This window comes from Pongo abelii, chromosome 10, assembly GCF_028885655.2.
Source record: "Pongo abelii isolate AG06213 chromosome 10, NHGRI_mPonAbe1-v2.0_pri, whole genome shotgun sequence".
Taxonomy (NCBI): domain Eukaryota; kingdom Metazoa; phylum Chordata; class Mammalia; order Primates; family Hominidae; genus Pongo; species Pongo abelii.
The window spans coordinates 116,506,126-116,523,683 of NC_071995.2; the positions used below are offsets into that span (position 1 = coordinate 116,506,126).

At 45.9% G+C, this 17,558-nt stretch overlaps 1 protein-coding gene across 1 annotated transcript in view; it reads right to left on the reverse strand.

The window, feature by feature from the left end:
* KSR2 (kinase suppressor of ras 2) overlaps window positions 1-17,558 on the reverse strand; it is a 506,187-nt gene that overhangs the window by 195,590 nt on the left and 293,039 nt on the right. Inside the window, exon 5 of the mRNA XM_063712264.1 lies at window positions 2,794-2,978. Coding sequence (XP_063568334.1) covers window positions 2,794-2,978 — 185 coding nt within the window. The remainder of the gene's footprint in view (window positions 1-2,793; window positions 2,979-17,558) is intronic.

Sequence of the window (17,558 nt, forward strand, 5' to 3'; positions counted from 1 at the left end):
ATAGAGAAAGGAACTTGCCACGTTGAAGTGATACAATGCAGGCTAGATTGGATCTGGATTCAGAAGGAACCCCATGGACAAGTTCATGCATCATTCTGAGCCTGTTTCTTGATCTGTAACATGGGAATTCTAGCACCTGCCTCACAGACTGGGGTGAGTCTTAACTGAAATAGTGCAGCTAACACACCAGGCAGAGACAGAGGCCACAAAGGCAACCGGCGGCAACACTGAGATTCCAACAGACAGCATCTCGTTTCCCAAATGAACCTGCCTGCCCCACACCAGGCTGCCTCTGTTTCTGTTACTTGTTAGAATCAACAGATAGGGAACTGGTCCCTGGGGTTTCAGCTAATATTTGGGTTACACACTCATTCTTCCACTGAGACTCAAATGCTATCTTTCTTCTTTCTGGGAGATCAGAGAGCAACTTCTTTGAAGAACCAAGACTGTCCAAGGGGCAGTTGTGCTCCTGGTGCCTCTTACTGCTGGGAGCCACCTTTTAATTAAGGACTTCGCTCCTATCCACAGGCAAGCAGAAAAGCTTTTCCTCTTAGGTGGAGACCAGGGCGGGAACAAAAAGTTAGAAGCCATGATGAATCCTCAAAAACTCTTTGGTAGGGATGGGGGCTCAAATGTTCAAATCCGTGTTGTTGTTGTTGTTGTTGTTGTTTTAAAGCAGGAAGGAGATGTTTTTACTCTGGCCAAAACTAAAGTGCAGAGCAGTGGCCAACCCCTGGAGGGGACCCAGCTGACATTCACTCACAGGATGGCGATGACCAAGGACAGATGGCTGCTAGAGGCAGCCACCCAGAGTCATGCCAATGTAAATGCCAAGCACTCTTAGAGTCATGGGGAAGTGGGGACGGGAAGTAAACTGCAAGGCATTTAGCCACAGAAGCCCCAAATTAACCATCAGACCACAGGCTGTAAATGCTTCAAGAATAAAACATCATCATAAAAGCCACCATTTATTATGCACCTACTGTGTGCCAGGAACTGTGCAGAAGGCTTGGCATGAATGAGCTCATCTAATCCTCACAACTGTCTACAAGATGAACCTCTTATTGTCCCCATTTAAAGATGAGGAAACAGATGAGGTTCAGAGGCTTTGAACTCACTTGAGGTCACACATAATTGCCTAAAAGTAGAATAACTGGGGTTCAAACCCAGGCATCTGTTCCTGGTCATGACATCTGCCTCACCTGGCTGTTGCTACACACTGGACATGTCACTATCATGCTTTTCTTCATTCACGCTCATGCAGCCACTCTCTTTGACTACCATGTAGGCCCACCCTCATGAAGGGTGCTCTCTCTGGCAGTGATTTCTCTGGACAAATTAATAAATCGGCCTTCTGGTGTGGACCTGGGAGTCGTGGGTGCTATTTTAGTTTGCTTGATTTACAGCCTGCCTAACCTGGGCACCGAGACAAGGCAGTCTCTGGATCGACTCCTAACAGATGTCCACATGGTTCATCAGTCCATGCCCTCAGCTGATTCCTACCATGGATGCGCCATAAACACCTACGGGCTATAAACCAAGCTCACTATTCGGGCCCCAGCCTAACCATCTAGCGGGATGTTGGATATTACCTGTGCCTGCCTTTTTTTCCAGGCACAGAATTAATAGATCTTGTCAAATTCTCCAAGTGTAAGAACCCTTAGGTAAAAGTAATGAAGAAAACCCCATATTTAGAGACAGGCATTCTGCTGGGTATTTGAGCAGTCATGGTTATCAAATGATGTGTGATGCATTAGAAAGAACCGAATTCAAATCCCAGCTCAAATACTCAAAACCTGTGTGACTTTGAGCAAGTTCTTTGACATCCCTGGGCCTCAGTTTCTCCTTCTGTACAATGGGAATAATCCAACTGCATGAGGGATTGTTGCAAGAACTAAATGGGGCCCTGCCTGTGAGTGATTAGCATGTATCAGTGCTCAGTGAACATGTCTCATCATTTCTCAGAGCAGCAACACAACGTGCACAGCCTGTGGCTGAATTAAGGTCCAGGGGTTATTTCTTCTACATTCTCAGAGCCCTTCCTTCTCTTCAGCAACCAATCAATAAAAGTTGCTGTCTTGGCTGGAGGACTGGCTGGGCTTTATTCAGGGGGGTGCCCCTCTGACCACGTCTGTGCCTGTTCAGCAAATCGGGCCTCTGGGTAGAGAAGATTAAACGCCTTCTGAAACCTCAGCCCTACATCACCAAAAGGTTCCATTTCTGCTCCAAGTAATAACCACCCTGTCTCCAGCAGAAATTCGTAAGAGCAGAAAGTAAACCACCTCAGGCCATGCTCAACCCCATTTGAACCCAAATATATCTTTGAGATGTAAAGGTTATATATGTTGACCTGAGTGGGGAAAAAAATACAAAACTTAATCATAGATGCCTTAGCCACAGCAGCCAAGAAAAATCCTGTAATCAGGCAGCTGAGAGACAGCTGGGAGGAGGGAGAGAGAGGGCGGGTGCCTCCCTGAATGCCTGCTTGCTTTCCTCTATCTTTCCTTCACACCTTCAGGGGAAAGAGCAGGAACCGGGGACCAACGACAACATCCAGTCAACCTCCCTAGTGTCAATTATGCCCCCCTCAAAAACCATCCAAATGGGCATGAGTGGCATAGGCAGATGGGGGGGGGCCGTGGGCAGAGGATGGGTGAAGCTCTATCAGTGAGCATTTCACAAGCCCTCGAGATAAAGAAAAGAGAGTTTGCACCTGGCACAGAGGACAGCAGGTGCTGGGGAGAAGGAGGCAGTGCGGCAAGCGTTCCCAGTGCAGCCCGGCGGGTGACTTACTTGCAGAGAAGTTGGCCTCAGTGTGAACAGGAGGGGTGGAAGGCAGGAAAGGTGCATGTCCCACAAAGAAGGAGCGGAGGGAGCGCTCAGACAGCAGCGGGGAGCGCTGCTGAGAGGGGATGTTCTCGCAGCTGCCTACGCTGCTGTGGATCTTGAGGTTCAAGGGTTTGCTCTTCTTCTTGGCTCTGAAAGGGAGACAGAAAAAGAGGAAAAGGAAATATATCCATAGGTGCACAAAGGTACAGCAGGGAGGCCCAGCCTTGTGTTTCCCATGAGGGGTCCAAAACCCACAGGGAGAAATTAAAAGAGCCCACAGGCTTTTAGGTAGAGACACAGGGGCCGGGCAAAAAGGGTTTACCCTCTCACCCCTAGGTCCCTCTAAGAAGCTCATTCCACCATGGAGCACAAGCAAACACTTCAGCCATTCTTTTTCACCCAGCTCCCTAGAGAAGCTCTAGAGAGCCAGGGTCAAGTTCAGCTTCCAACTCCAATCCCACAACTTTTGCCTAAACATGTCGAGTCCCCAGAGCTCCAAGCCCCCAACCCGTGGCCAAGCTGCCCTTTGGCCATTTGACAAAAACAGCAAATCCCAGGCTGTCCTCAAGTGAGTCCAGATCCGTGTCAAGGTGGCATTCACCATCTATGTGTTTAATCCCCAAATCCACTGCCCTTCCTCCATGTAACAATAATCAGTGCATTTCTGTAGATGTTAAGCCTGATGACTTTCAAGAGATCTAAGTAGACTAAGCCTACGGTAGGAACACAGTGCCTCTTCTGGAAATGCTTCCTCTTGCTCAAGACTTCTGGTGCTGGGCTCCTTCTTCCCAGCCCAGCCACGGCCCTGTCTAGCTCTTGGTCCAGTGCCTACCAGGAGCCTCAGATGGTGCCCACCTTAGGAGTTCAGGAGGGAGGGTGCTCCCCCAGATCATAGGCTGGATCCGATGGGATGTCTCACAGCCTCACAGGCAGCTGCCAGAGATCAGAACAGTGATATAGACAAGGGACCCTGGGTGCCCCCACCCTTCATCGCTGTGTCCACTATAGCAGCATTGCTGGAGGAGAGCAGGTACAGCTTGTAGGAATTACACTATTCTGGGGCCAGACTCCCCAGATTCAAATAACTGGTCTCACCACCCCCGGGTGAGTACATTAAACTTCTCAAGCCTCAGTTCTCTTGCCTACAAAAGAGTCCTTCTTTGGAGAATTGTGGAGAGGATTAAAAAAATGCCCGTAAGTGAATTAATACAAAGTATAAACATGAATTATTATTATTATATTATGGAGATCTGTCTGATAGTTCCTTCAGAAGAAAGAATCTGCAGCAGAAACCAAGCAGAAGCTTCTGGAAAGTTTGGTTCTTCTCTTGGGGACTCTTCAAGACCCAGGAGATTGAATGGTATTCTTTGTACACTCTGTGCCCAGCAAAATGAGTCACACAGAGCAGGAATTTAAATATTTGTTGAATGATCTCTAAATGGTAAAAGGAAGGAAGGTAAAGAAGAGCTCTTCCAGGGACCCCTCAGCTCACAGCATTTGATCCATGGCCAGTTATGGATTCATTCAAGAGAAGAGAGAGGGGTGATGTCTGATCTCAATCGTACACACAGGCATTGGTCTCACCCCACCAGTGGGTGAGCATCTGCCTTCTGCCTACAACATGGTGCATTCATGGCAACAATTGTGCAATAAAGCCAGGGGTTCTCCTTTACACAGAATCATAAAGGTAAGGAAATATATAGGTAACTCACTGAAATGGGTAATGGTATGATATTTAAACAATTAATTAATAGAAATGTGTTATGAGTGCAAGTATCCATCAGAGTTAAGCTTATGACAAAATTTGATACTTTCAAAAAAAGTGCAATGTATACTTAAGGCTGAGAATAACTACGCCCTCAAGAATGGATCTGTCACATCCTGGCCATTTCTTAGTATAGAGCTACCCTGTCCAATAACAGAGCTACTCGTCCACATGACCACTTGAATTGTGGCAAGGCTTGCCTGAAATAGGCTTAGAATGAAAAAAATAATAACAATGGACAATACCTAACAATACTTTTGTATGCATCAAATGTTGGGTTAAGTAAAATACATTGCTAAAATTAAAAAAAAAAAAAAGAGGGCTGAGTGCAGTGTTTCATCTCTATAATCCCAGCACTTTGGGGAGCTAAGGTGGGAGAATAACTTGAGGCCAGGAGTTTGAGACCAGCCTGGGCAACATAGCAAGACCCTGTCTCTATAAAAAATTAAGAAATTAGCCGGGTTTGGAGGCATGTGCCTGCAGTCCCAGCTACTCAGGAGGCTGAGGTGGGAGGATCACTTGAGACCAGGAGTTTGAGGCTGTAGTGAGCTATGGTTGTATCGCTGCACTCCAGCCTGGGTGACATAGTGAGATCCTGTCTCTAAAATAATAATAACGATAATAATAAAATTAAAAAATGATAAAGAAAGTGAGGGGGTTAGCAATTATTCACAGTCTGTTGCTGAAATTTAAAAAAAGCAGAGTATTTAAGATTCTTTTCGAATTGTTTCTTTTTTTCTAGGCATCTTCCTTGCCAACAGATTATTAGGAGGTGAAATTATTCCATTTCCAACAGGACCTCTCATACTGAGAAAGAGATGGAAAGGAGACACTAAAAACAAGGATTCCAGCAAGGTGCTGATTAAGCTTTGATCTGAAACGGAGAGAAAACAGCTCTGAAATTATAAGCATAAAACATGGACATTTAAAATTTTTCAACTTTATCAAACAGGAGGCTTCACCATAATAATAACAGCAACAACAGCCACTGTTACTGCTGCTTTGATTTGAGTGCCAACCGTGTCCTAGGGACTGTATCAAGTGCTTTTCATGTATGACCTCACTTAAGCGCCATAGTAACCTTAGGTGGGAGATGCTGTTATTATCTTCTCTCCAATGATGAGGACACCAAAGCAATGAGAAGATAAGGGATGTGGTGAAGGTGGTGCCAGCCCTGAAACCAGGCAGTATGGCACTAGGGTACATCCCTCAACTGCACCCACACCAGACCCTGAGTGTCAGTCCCAACCCCACATCATCAGCCACCCCGAGGCCAGTTATCCTGAGCAGCTCGATTTGGGACACGCTCAGGTCAGAGGCACTGGGGTGGCCAAGAACTGAGCCCCAAATATTCATTTTGCTTCATCCACCTCTTTCTTGGAACCCTTTCACCAGAACCACCCAGAAACCCCACGCAGATATTTCCCTTTGCCCCCCTGTCTCTAGCACTGAGCCCTTTTGCTCTGGAGTAACTAAAGAGAAAAATGCTGTAATACATGAAGGAGACAGGGCAGGGACCCAGGAGAGTCCCTGTTCAGTGGCCCCCACGGAATGGCAAAGCTGCCCGTTACAGAGTGTTTCTACCGTTTCTCTCCCTCCTCCACCTGGTGAACCCCTGCACATACTACATGGTCCAGTTCAAATGTTACCACGTGTATAATGCCCTCTCCTAACCACAGAGTTGGGGTAATGTATCATTCCCTCACCTCACTCTCTTAGGACCTGCTTTTCCATCACATGCTGGAAAAGACCCAATTTCCTTAACATGGTACCCAATATCTACCCACACACACACCTTGGTCTGACCCTGGGGCCTTCTCACTCTTTGTATATGCTGTCTCCACCACCTGTAATACCCTCCATTGCTTTGCCTGGTTAAACCCTATTTGTCTTTTATGACTTGGCTCTGATTCCTCTCCTCCAGGAAGTCTTCCTTGATATCCTAATTCATTTCAGCATGGGTTGGGTGTTCTTCCTCCAGGAAGCATTCCCTAATACTCCTTCTTCCCTCCTAAACTGGGTTGGGTGTTCCTCCTCAGTTCTCTCTCTTGATTGATTGATTGATCATTAGATAGACAGATAGATAGACAGACAGACAGACAGATTGATGGCTACAGTTTCCTATTTTTTCAAATTTGCTGTCTTCCAAGTAGACTGTGGTCTTTGAGGGCAATGACTCTGTGCTGTTCATTTTCCTATCCTTGACAACCAGCACAAAGCCTGGCACATAGTAGGTGCTCATTAAATGCTTACTAAATGACCGTTCTGGATTAAGACTCTGGCACACATCACATTCCCTTCTAATTCTTTGCCTTCCACACATGACTGTAGGCTCCTTGAGGTCAAGAACCATGTGGTTTTCCCTGTTGGATCCTTCATCCCTTAGCTTGGTACTAGTTGAATGAAATGAAACTTTTCAGTGGGCTTGAAAACATTTCTTCCCTTCCCAAGGAGTGTGCTTAAGAGCGCTTGGTTCAAAGCTGCATCCAAAAGGAATCTCTCAGCTCCTCCCACCCACCTCCCCCAAACTCCCATCCTGCCTGCCCGGGAGTGGGGCGCCCTCTTGTGGCCAGAGCACAGCCTCCTTGCAGATTTTCAGAATCCTGGATGGAGAGTTCAGAAAAGTCTGTTGGTTTAAGTCTGGGGGCAACCCACACAAGCAGGTTAAAAGCCCCACTGCTCATCATCACTGGCCATCAGAGAAATGCAAATCAAAACCACAATGAGATACCATCTCACACCAGTTAGAATGGCGATCATTAAAAAGTCAGGAAACTACAGGTGCTGGAGAGGATGTGGAGAAATAGGAACACTTTTACACTGTTGGTGGGACTGTAAACTAGTTCAACCATTGTGGAAGTCAGTGTGGCGATTCCTCAGGGATCTAGAACTAGAAATACCATTTGATCCAGCCATCCCATTACTGGGTATATACCCAAAGGACTATAAATCATGCTGCTATAAAGACACATGCACACGTATGTTTATTGCGGCACTATTCACAACAGCAAAGACTTGGAACAAACCCAAATGTCCAACAATGATAGACTGGATTAAGAAAATGTGGCATATATACACTATGGAATACTATGCAGCCATCAAAAATGATGAGTTCATGTCCTTTGTAGGGACATGGATGAAATTGGAAATCATCATTCTCAGTAAACTATCGCAAGGACAAAAAACCAAACACCGCATGTTCTCACTCATAGATGGGAATTGAACGATGAGAACACATGGACACAGGAAGGGGAACATCACACTCTGGGGACTGTTGTGGGGTGGGGGGAGGGGGGAGGGATAGCATTAGGAGATATACCTAATGCTACATGGCGAGTTAATGGGTGCAGCACACCAGCATGGCACATGTATACATATGTAACTAACCTGCACATTGTGCACATGTACCCTAAAACTTAAAGTATAGTAATAAAAAAAAAAAAAGCCCCACTGTGCAGGAGGCCTGCTGCTCGCTGGCTTGAGGAAGTCTAAGCATGCCTGCAAAGTCCCCTTAGTGCCTGGAACACCACCTCCGCTTATCTCCCCAGGGGCCCATGGCGAGGATCAGAAAGGAGCTTCCAGTTATAGCAGCACATACTGGCGGACTCTCTCCTGCCCATTGTCAGAGAAGAAAGGAAAGCAAGGTGGCGGGGGAAGGGGTGCCATTTCATCCCACGCAAATGCTCAATGTTGAAGATTCAAAGAAACATCCATACATGGACACAAATGACTATTCCTAATGACTGTGACTGTGTACTTAAGATTTAGTGAATATTTTGCAGTATATCCCACAGATACAGTGTAATTTAGTGGTTAAACTCATAGGCTCTGGGGTCAGAGAGACTGGGACTTAAGTTCTGATTGTGACCTTGAGAAAGTGATCTCAGTTTCCTCATCTGGGCAATGGGGAGAATACTAACACCAATCTCAGGAGGCTATTGTGAGAATTCTATGAGATAACAAGCTTGGCATGGGACCCAGCACAGAGTGAGGGTTCAGGTGATGTCACCTGTTATTAAAGTCACTATGACCAGGTCAAATCAGATGTCTGTATAGCTATAGAAATAGACTGGAAGAAGTCAACATTGAAGCCAAGCTGCAATTTTCACCCGAAATATCCAACAAACTTTTTTTTTTTTTTTGAGATGGAGTCTTGCTCTGTCACCCAGGCTGAAGTGCAGTGGTACCATCTTGGCTCACCATAACCTCCGCCTCCAGGGTTCAAGGGATTCTCCTGCCTCAGCCTCCCAAGTAGCTGGGACTATGGACGTGTCCACCACGCCCAGCTAATTTTTGTGTTTTTAATAGAGATGGGGTTTCACTATGTTGGCCAGGCTGGTGTCAAACCCCTGACCTTGTGATCCGCCCGCCTCGGCTTCCCAAAGTGCTGGGATTACAGGTGTGAGCCACTGCACCCGGCGATTTCCAACAAACTTTCAATCTACCATGGCCCTTAGTGAGTGAAGAGGACACAGCAAAACCCTCTGGTGATAGATAACCACCATCATCTCCAAAACCCCGACAGGAGCCTTGAGGCACTGAGCCAAGTGACAAGACCAGATCCTCTGGCAAGAAGAACCAAGTCTGACCCAGCACAAGTTTAGCAGGAGCTCAATGACCTCAGAGTCAATCTGTTTCACCAACCATGACCACAGATGGAGGAGAGAAGGGGTATATCTAAATAAGGGTTAGTTGGACAGAAGGATGGATGAAAAGATGGATGGATAGAAGAATGGAAAGAAGGAAGGAAGGGTGAAAAAGTGGAAAGATGGAATTGATGAAGGACAGAGAGGATGGGAGGATGGGAACACAGATAAAAGGAAGGGAGGATGGGGGAGGAAGATGAAAGAATGAAAGGATAAATGGATAGAATAAAAGTGAGAATGGGAAGACAGAAGAATGGATAAAGGAATGGAGAAAATGGGAGAATGGAAGGATGGACAGATGGAAAGAGGAAGGAAGGATGGAAAAGGGAAGAATGCTGGGATGAAAAGATGGAGAGAAAGAAGGGCAGAAGAGAGAATGGGAGTAAAAGAAAACGAGAGAATACATGGCTATTTGATTAGAGTAGGGTGGAGAGAAATCCCATATCGCTTCCTACCCATCAAGGAAGCCTTCATGGACAAGATGTGGGATTCGCCTTTCCATCCACCCTCATTACCAAGGCATGGTCAGAGGGGAAAAAACAGACACAAATGACTGTTTCTAATGACTGTGACTGTGTACTTAAGATTTAGTGAATATTTTGCAGTATATCCCACGGATGCAGTTAAAAAGAACATTCTTTCCCATGATCTTTGTAGGATATTAGATATCTGTCACACAGATGTCTCATCTGGAAATAAGGCCAATTCAGAGAAAATCAACAAAATGAGATGGCACAAAACATTGGAAAGGGAAGCCCCATCCTCTGGGGCTATATCATCCCTGGGTGTACCGTGGTGCTTTCTGGATGGGCCAGCAAGTCAGGGCTCCCTGACAAGGTAAGCTGTGCAGAGGGGCTGGGCTAAGCCAAAGCTGCACATCTACGTTAGGGAAAGACACTCAGCTTCAGGCCATCACCTATACTTAGGAAAATGCATTTGTTTCCCAAGTACAGCAAAGGACTCTTCCAGTGTTGGAATCTGGGAAAACTCTTCCCACTTTTCTGATGCCCAATTTACATAGAGTATCAAAACTAAAAGGATCCTGAGAAATCTTACATTGTCTTTGAATGAGTTCATTACTCTCCATCTCTAGCCGCATCATTCTGGTCCAAGCCACCACCTTCCTCTCACCTGGGCTGCCGCTGCCTCCTCGCTAGAATCCCAGACTCACTTGCATTTGGTTCCGTTTTTGCTTTTTTGTTATGTTAAGGTGAAATTCACATAACATAAAATTCACCATTTTAAATTGAATAACTCAGTAGCATTAAGTTCATTCACAATATCAGAAGATCACAACCTCTATCTAGTTCCAAATGCTCACCACTTCAAAAGGAACACGGTGAAACCCCGTCTCTACTAAAAAATAGAAAAAATTAGCCGGGCGTCGTGGCGGGCACCTGTAGTCCCAGCTACTCTGGAGGCTGAGGCAGGAGAATGGCGTGAACCTGGGAGGCAGAGCTTGCAGTGAGCCGAGATCGCGCTACTGCACTCCAGCCTGGGGGACAGAGTGAGACTCCGTCTCAAAAAAAAAAAAAACAAGAAAAGGAAGTCCCTTACTCATTAGTCACTCCCATTTCCCCTTTCCTCCAGCCCCTGAGACCACCAATCAACTTTCTCTCTCTATGGATTTGCCTATTCTGGACATTGCATATAAATGGAATCCTACAAGATGTGGCCTTTTGTGTTTGGCTTCTTCACTCAGTACGATGTTTTTGAGGCTCATCCATGTTCTAGCATGGATCACCAGTAAATGACTTTTCATGGTTGAGTAACTGGATCCCACTTTGGATTCTTTACAATGTATTCTCTACCCAGCAGTCAAAGGCAGGCTTTAAAAAGTATACATTGTATCATGTCACTCCTCTGCTTAAAACCCCACAAAGCTTTCCAGTTGTTCTCTCTTCTTGTGGTCTATAAAAGCTTCCTAGGACCCTCCACACCTACCCTCCAACTTCTTGTGTCATCTTGGACCCTAGCTGTTCTGGTCATCTTTCTGGTCCTTGACCACACTAAATTCTCTACCTCAGGGCCTTTGCACATGCTGTTCCTGCTGCCTGGGACATTATTCCCCATTCTGCTTGTTAGTGGTATCCTACTCATCATTAAGGTACCACTTCCTTAGAGATGCCATCCTTAACTCCCAAACCAGCCAGATCTCCTGGTTACACCTGCACCCAGCACCACCTGCTTTCCTTCTTAGAATGCATCCCAGCTGGAATTCTACATTTACTTATGTGGTTACCAGAGGAATGTCTGTCTCCCCTAGGGCCGGTGCCCATCACACAAAAAGGGCCTGTATCCTCACCATCTAGCATAAGACAGGGACCCAGAAGCTGGGTCTACAGATGCTCACCCTAGCCCACGTATCCCACCTCAAGCAAGGACAATGTGACATCTTCTATTTGTGGGGAATTCTAAAGGAATGTGACCCAGTCTCCATCTGCAAGTCAGGAGGGCTGGTTTAGCAGCATCTTCCCAGTTAATTCCCAGGTAAGGGCTCTTCAAGGACAGAAACACAATTTCTTTTTCTTTCTGACAGTTTCTTTTGTCAGCCTCTGGCCACCCTTGGCCTAGGTCTGGCAGGTGGTTGCACATTCAGAAAACTGAATCAATACCCTTTCACCAGCCCACCTCTCCCAGCCTTCATCACAGAGATCATCAAGGGAAGCCCCAAACTGATGTTTAGTCTTTGCACCATTTCCTCTTCCCAAAGTGTGCTGGGGTCTGAGTGAAACAGAGCCGCTGGCTCACATGGCCTCAGCTTCCTCGAGCGTGTGGGTTGTGTCCCCTTGAACTCAAAAGCCTTTACCCGGCCACATCCCTCAGCATCTCATTAACTGTGTCTGGAGCATCTGGCCCAGCCAATTGGGAGGAAATGGCAGGGCTGGGAACAGACAAGCTCCTCACAAGCCTGCTTTGAGGACAGGCAAGAGCACACATTCTTGCAGACCGCCCTGTACAGCAAAATGCTAATCCAGTAACCATTTCCCCAAACAGGAAAAATGCCCACTGGTCTTACACAGGGCTATGAGCTGTCCCTATCAAACTGGCCCTTTTAAATCCTTTGCTCTTGGGCTGATCCAATGACCCAAGAGGAGGCCTCCAGGAAAGACTTTTCAAAATCAAAGAATGCACAATGTTCTGGGGCAGCAGAGCTTACGAGCCCTCAGCTCAGCTGCTCAGAGTCCAGGAAAGGGAGCAGTTTGGAAAAGCAAAGCCCCGTTAAGTGTAACACCAAGGGGATGTTTATTGAGAATCTGCTCTGTTATTGGCCACAGGCGATAGCCCTCATTTCTGGCTGGAGCACTCCCCACGCATGGCATTAATCAACCGGGATCCTGGCAAAAAAAGGGGCATGATGAGCCAGTGAAATAGCACAAGCTGCATTTCCCCAAGTGTGGAGGAATACGCAGTCCTTTTAGAGGAGACATGGATGCATCTTTTTGCATTTTAATAAAATTCAGGAAATAGCCTTTGCACGTCAAATCTATAATTTCATAGTAATTATTTTCTATATGCAAAAGATACTAAGAAGGAGAAAAAGAAGGAGAGGAGGAAGAGAAAGAAGGATGAGAAAAAGGAAGACAAAGGAGAAAAAGGAAGAGGAAGAGAAAGAAGGATGAGAAAAAGGAAGACAAAGGAGAAAAAGGAAGAGAAAAAGAATAAGAAGATAAAGGAGGGGGAGGAGATGTTGGCTAAAAAAATGTTAAGTAAACTATAGTATAGCTCCCACCCAAATGGCTAAAAATAGACTGGCAGTTACAAATGTTGGCAAAGATATAAGGCAATCAGAATTCTCCTAAAATCCTGGTGGGAGTGTAAATTGGTACAACCGTTTTTGAAAAATGACTTGGCAGCATCTACTAAAGCTGAAAGTAAGCTCTGACCCAACAATTTTACTCCCAGGCGTGTATCTAACCAAAATGAGGGCCCATGTCTGCAAAAGAAGACCTTTGTAAGAATGTTCATGGCAGCGTTATTCATAAGGGCCACACAAACACTGGGAACATCTCAATGACCATCAATAGTGAAAGGGATAAATAAGTCATAGTGTACAAATGCTATGACTTGAATTCTCAAACACACAAAGTTTGAGAATGACACTGACAAGTGGAGGAGGGTGTCCATCATCGGGATAAGATGATGATGCCAGGCCTGGGAAGCATGAAGCCTTCCTTGAAGAAGGGAGCATACAACAGCATCATCAAAGGCATCCAGAGAAAAGGTGTGCAAGGAATACTTGGCCAAAATGCCCCTTCTCCCCACACTGCATTTTTGGTCTTAAGACATTCTCTTGGTTCTCACCATCAATGCATGTTATGGGCTGAATTTTGTCCCCCTCAAGTTCCTATGTTGAAGTCCTAACCCCTAGGACTTCAGAATGTGGCTGTATTTAGAGATGGAACCTTTAAAGAGGTGACTAAGCTTAAATGACATCATAAGGGAAAGCCCTAATCCAATAGGATTGGTGTCTTTTTAAGAAGAGGACAAGACACCAGGGATGTATGGGAGTGGCCATGTAAGGACACAGCAAGAGGATGGCCATCTGCAAGACACAGAGAGAGGCCTCAGGAGAAAGCAACCCTGCCAACACCTCGATCTTGGACTTCCAGCCTCTAGAACTGTGACAAAATACAATTTCCATTGTTTAAGCCCCTCGGTCTGTGATATTTTGTTACAGCAGCCCTAGCAGACTAACAGTACCCTTGTCTCAAGGGATTCTTTGGAGCCATAACTAGAACAAGAAAAATACCTACTACTTTTAATGGGATAGTTACTAGGGGCCACACACAGGACTGGCCACTTTATGAGATTCTTATTCTAGCGGTGTCTGAATTTCTTCACTTGCTCTCTGTCTGCCAACTAGAATATGAGCTCTATCTCAATCTTGCTTGCTAATGTTGTCTCCAAGGCCTAGAAAAATGTCTGACACACAGCGTGTCCTCCAAAACTATACTTTGGATGAAGGTACAAGTGCTTATTAACATCAAGCCTTGCAGGTGGTTCCATCTTACAGATGAAGAAACTGAGTCCAGAAAGTTCTGAGCTCCTTTTTTTTTTTTTTGAGACAGAGTCTCGCTCTGTTGACCAGGCTGGAGGGCAGTGGCATGATCTTGGCTCACTACAACCTCTGCCTCATGTGTTCAAGTCATTCTTCTGCCTCAGCCTCCCAAATAGCTGGGATTATAGGCATGTGCCACCAAAGCCCAGCTAATTTTTTTTTTTTTTTGTATTTTTAGTAGAGATGGGGTTTCACCATATTGGCCAGGCTGGTCTTGAACTCCTGTCCTCAAGTGATCCACCCACCTCACCCTCCCAAAGTGCTGGAATTACAGGCATGAGCCACTGCGCTGGGCCAGTACTGGGCTTCTAACCCAATTTGTCCAGATCCAGAGCCCAGGCTCTCACAGCTACATGAGGCTCCATCCCACTCTGGTGCCAGAAAGAGGATACTACCCCCACCCCGCCCCCACCAACCCTTGCCAAGCTTCAGATCGCAGACATCTTCATGTACTAGGAGTTAGGATTCCGGGGCTCTCTGGGTGAGACCTACATGGCTTCCTCCTCACTATGACCCAAGAACTTGACCACAGGGAGATTTGGACTGAAGAACAGATTTCTTGCAAGAAGCAAAGGAGTTTTCCTCCAGGTACAAAACAGAACTGCTGAGGTATCTAAGAGGTGTTACCTGCATCTGTCCTCTCAAACCAAGCTCCCATGACACAGGATCTGGCCTGGGAGGAATATGGTTCCCCTATGGTCATGGGATCTGTTTGGGGGTAATGCAGCTCTCAGAGATTGAGCCAAGTAAACCCCAAGGGACCTCTGTAGTGCAAAGGCAGGTTTTCTGTGGGTGAGGACAATGGACAACATGATGTGGGCAGCAGGGACTGAATTCCAAATGGCCCTGGATGATGGTCCTGCTCCCCTTGTACCAGCTGTGTGGTCTTGGACAAGTCACTTCTCCTCTCTGGGCCTGTCTCCTCATTTCTCCAAGAGGGATATTGCCCAAGTGTGATGATGGTCACATAAGACAAGGTCTGCTGAAGGGTCTGCAAGGGGTGGGGCATGGCATCAGTGGGAGAGACTGGTATCACCCTCTTGGCATGAATTCGTATTGTTTCTAGTAAATTTCCTACTTCATGAAGGCACATGGCCCAAACTCTGTTTCCCCGTCTCTTTTCACCTTGAACCTGCTCTGGCTCAGCTTCTCTGTGCCTTCACTCTCCTAGGACCCAGTGCCGTCTTCTCTCCATGTATCCTTAAAGGCTGAACTCAAGTCTGAGCTCCCTTGAATCTCCCAGAACCATCGAACTTTAGGTTGCTGTCGCCAGCACTCCATGTGCATCAGCACCATGCACTGAGCATTTCCTATGGTCCAGGTACCAGCTCCCCATGTGCATTAACTCATGCGGTCCTCACAACAACCCTACAACGAAGGTACTAGAGTTATACCCATTTCATAGATGGGGAAATTGAAGTTCAGAGAGGTTATGCGGCGCTTGGTTAAAAATTCAGCACACACCAACCAAGCACACTCTAAGTGTGATGCACTGTGTTCTCACACTTCAGAGGTCTAAAGGGAAACAGAAGACACAGCTTCCACTGTCAGCAACCCTGACTTGTGTATCACATCTGCACCAGCACAGACCTGGCCATGAGGCAGGAGTCTGTTTGACACCTGCTATAAGGGTACGGGTGTCTCAAGGCACAGCAGAAATCTCAAATCAGATGTGGCGAACCAGTAACTGATTCACTGAGACTAGGTCGTCCATGCTGTCTTTTAGCCCATCTGGGTGTATAAAACTCAAGAATTCCTGGGTTATGGCTAGGGCATGGTTCTCCCTTTGTTCTCAGGAAGACTGCCTGGTGGTCTGAACTGGGCAGCTCTAGCCCAGTTCAGCCCAGTTCTAGAAGAACCATGAGCCAACCAATGGCCAAATCCAGCCCTCACCTTGTTTTGGTAAATAAAGTTTCCTTGGACCACAGTCATGCCTATTCATATATATATATATATATATATATAGTCTGTGGCTTCTTTTGCCTGACAATAGCAGGGTTAGTTGTGACAGAGTTGGCATACCCCAAGCTGAAATATTTATTATCTGACTCTTTATGGAACAAATTTGCTGATCCCTGTTCTAGACTACCTGTCCACAGATGTCAAGAGCAAACTTGTAAGAGAGCCTGCTTTAAGGGTCTGCTCGGGATTTATTTTCCCTCAAGATACAGCTTCTCTCTTGACCTTCTGTGTCTAAATAATGAACATTCTCTATTCCTGTTCACTCCTCTCCCCATATCCCTGAATTGTATGCCACTGTCACTGGGTTATGGGGAGGGAAGTAAACAGGAACATTCTTTAATGATCAGTATAAATCTCTTTGTCTAAATCTATGCTGTTCTTTACAGATATTAACATTTTAATTAAAGCAAGACAAAATTTAAAATTCTTCCCATCAGCCATTACATCCATGATTTAAATGCTCAAAAGCTACATGTGGCTAGTGGCTACTGCACTGGACAAAGCAGGTAGAAAACATTTCCATCATTTCTAACATTTCTTTTGGACACGGCTGCTCTAAACAATCCCTGCCCCCAGCATTGAAGGGTGAGATGATGCATTGTTCTGAATTAGATCATTTGCTCCATCTCATCTCTCTCTCCTCTCCTCCTCTCCAAGTCTGGTTTTCACACCCCTTCCAACAATAGTGAAATTAACTGTGCTTAGCAAAAGACTGGAGGCAGCTGAAATATGCATTATAGTGGACTGGTCGATTAAATTATGGCAATTCCATTTGATGGAAACTATGTAGGTGTTAAAAAAGAATCAGGAGAGAGAGAACACCAACATTTATTATAAAATGAAAGTGGGAGGAGAAAAAAAAACAATGGATATGATATGGCCTCATTGTGTCTTTGAAAGATATATATTAATTCAAAAAAAATGACCCAGTAAGTGTTACTAGGACAGTAAAATAATTGGATTCCAGCAATGAAGGAGGCAGACAAGAGCTATACTTTCCTTGGGCTTATATCCTGATGGGGGAATACAGACCGACAGCAATGAGGAAATGCTACTTAAGAATAAGAGCTACCACCAGGTGTGGTGGCTCATGCCTGTAATCCCAGCACTTTGGGAGGCCAAGGCAAGTGGATCCCTTGAGCTCAGGAGTTTGAGACCAGCCTGGGTAAGATGATGAAACCCTAACTCTACAAAAAATACAAAAATTAGCCAGGCATGGTAGTGTGCACCTGTAGTCCCAGCTACTAGGGAGGCTGAAGTGGGAGGATCATCTGAGCCCAGGAGGTAGAGGTTG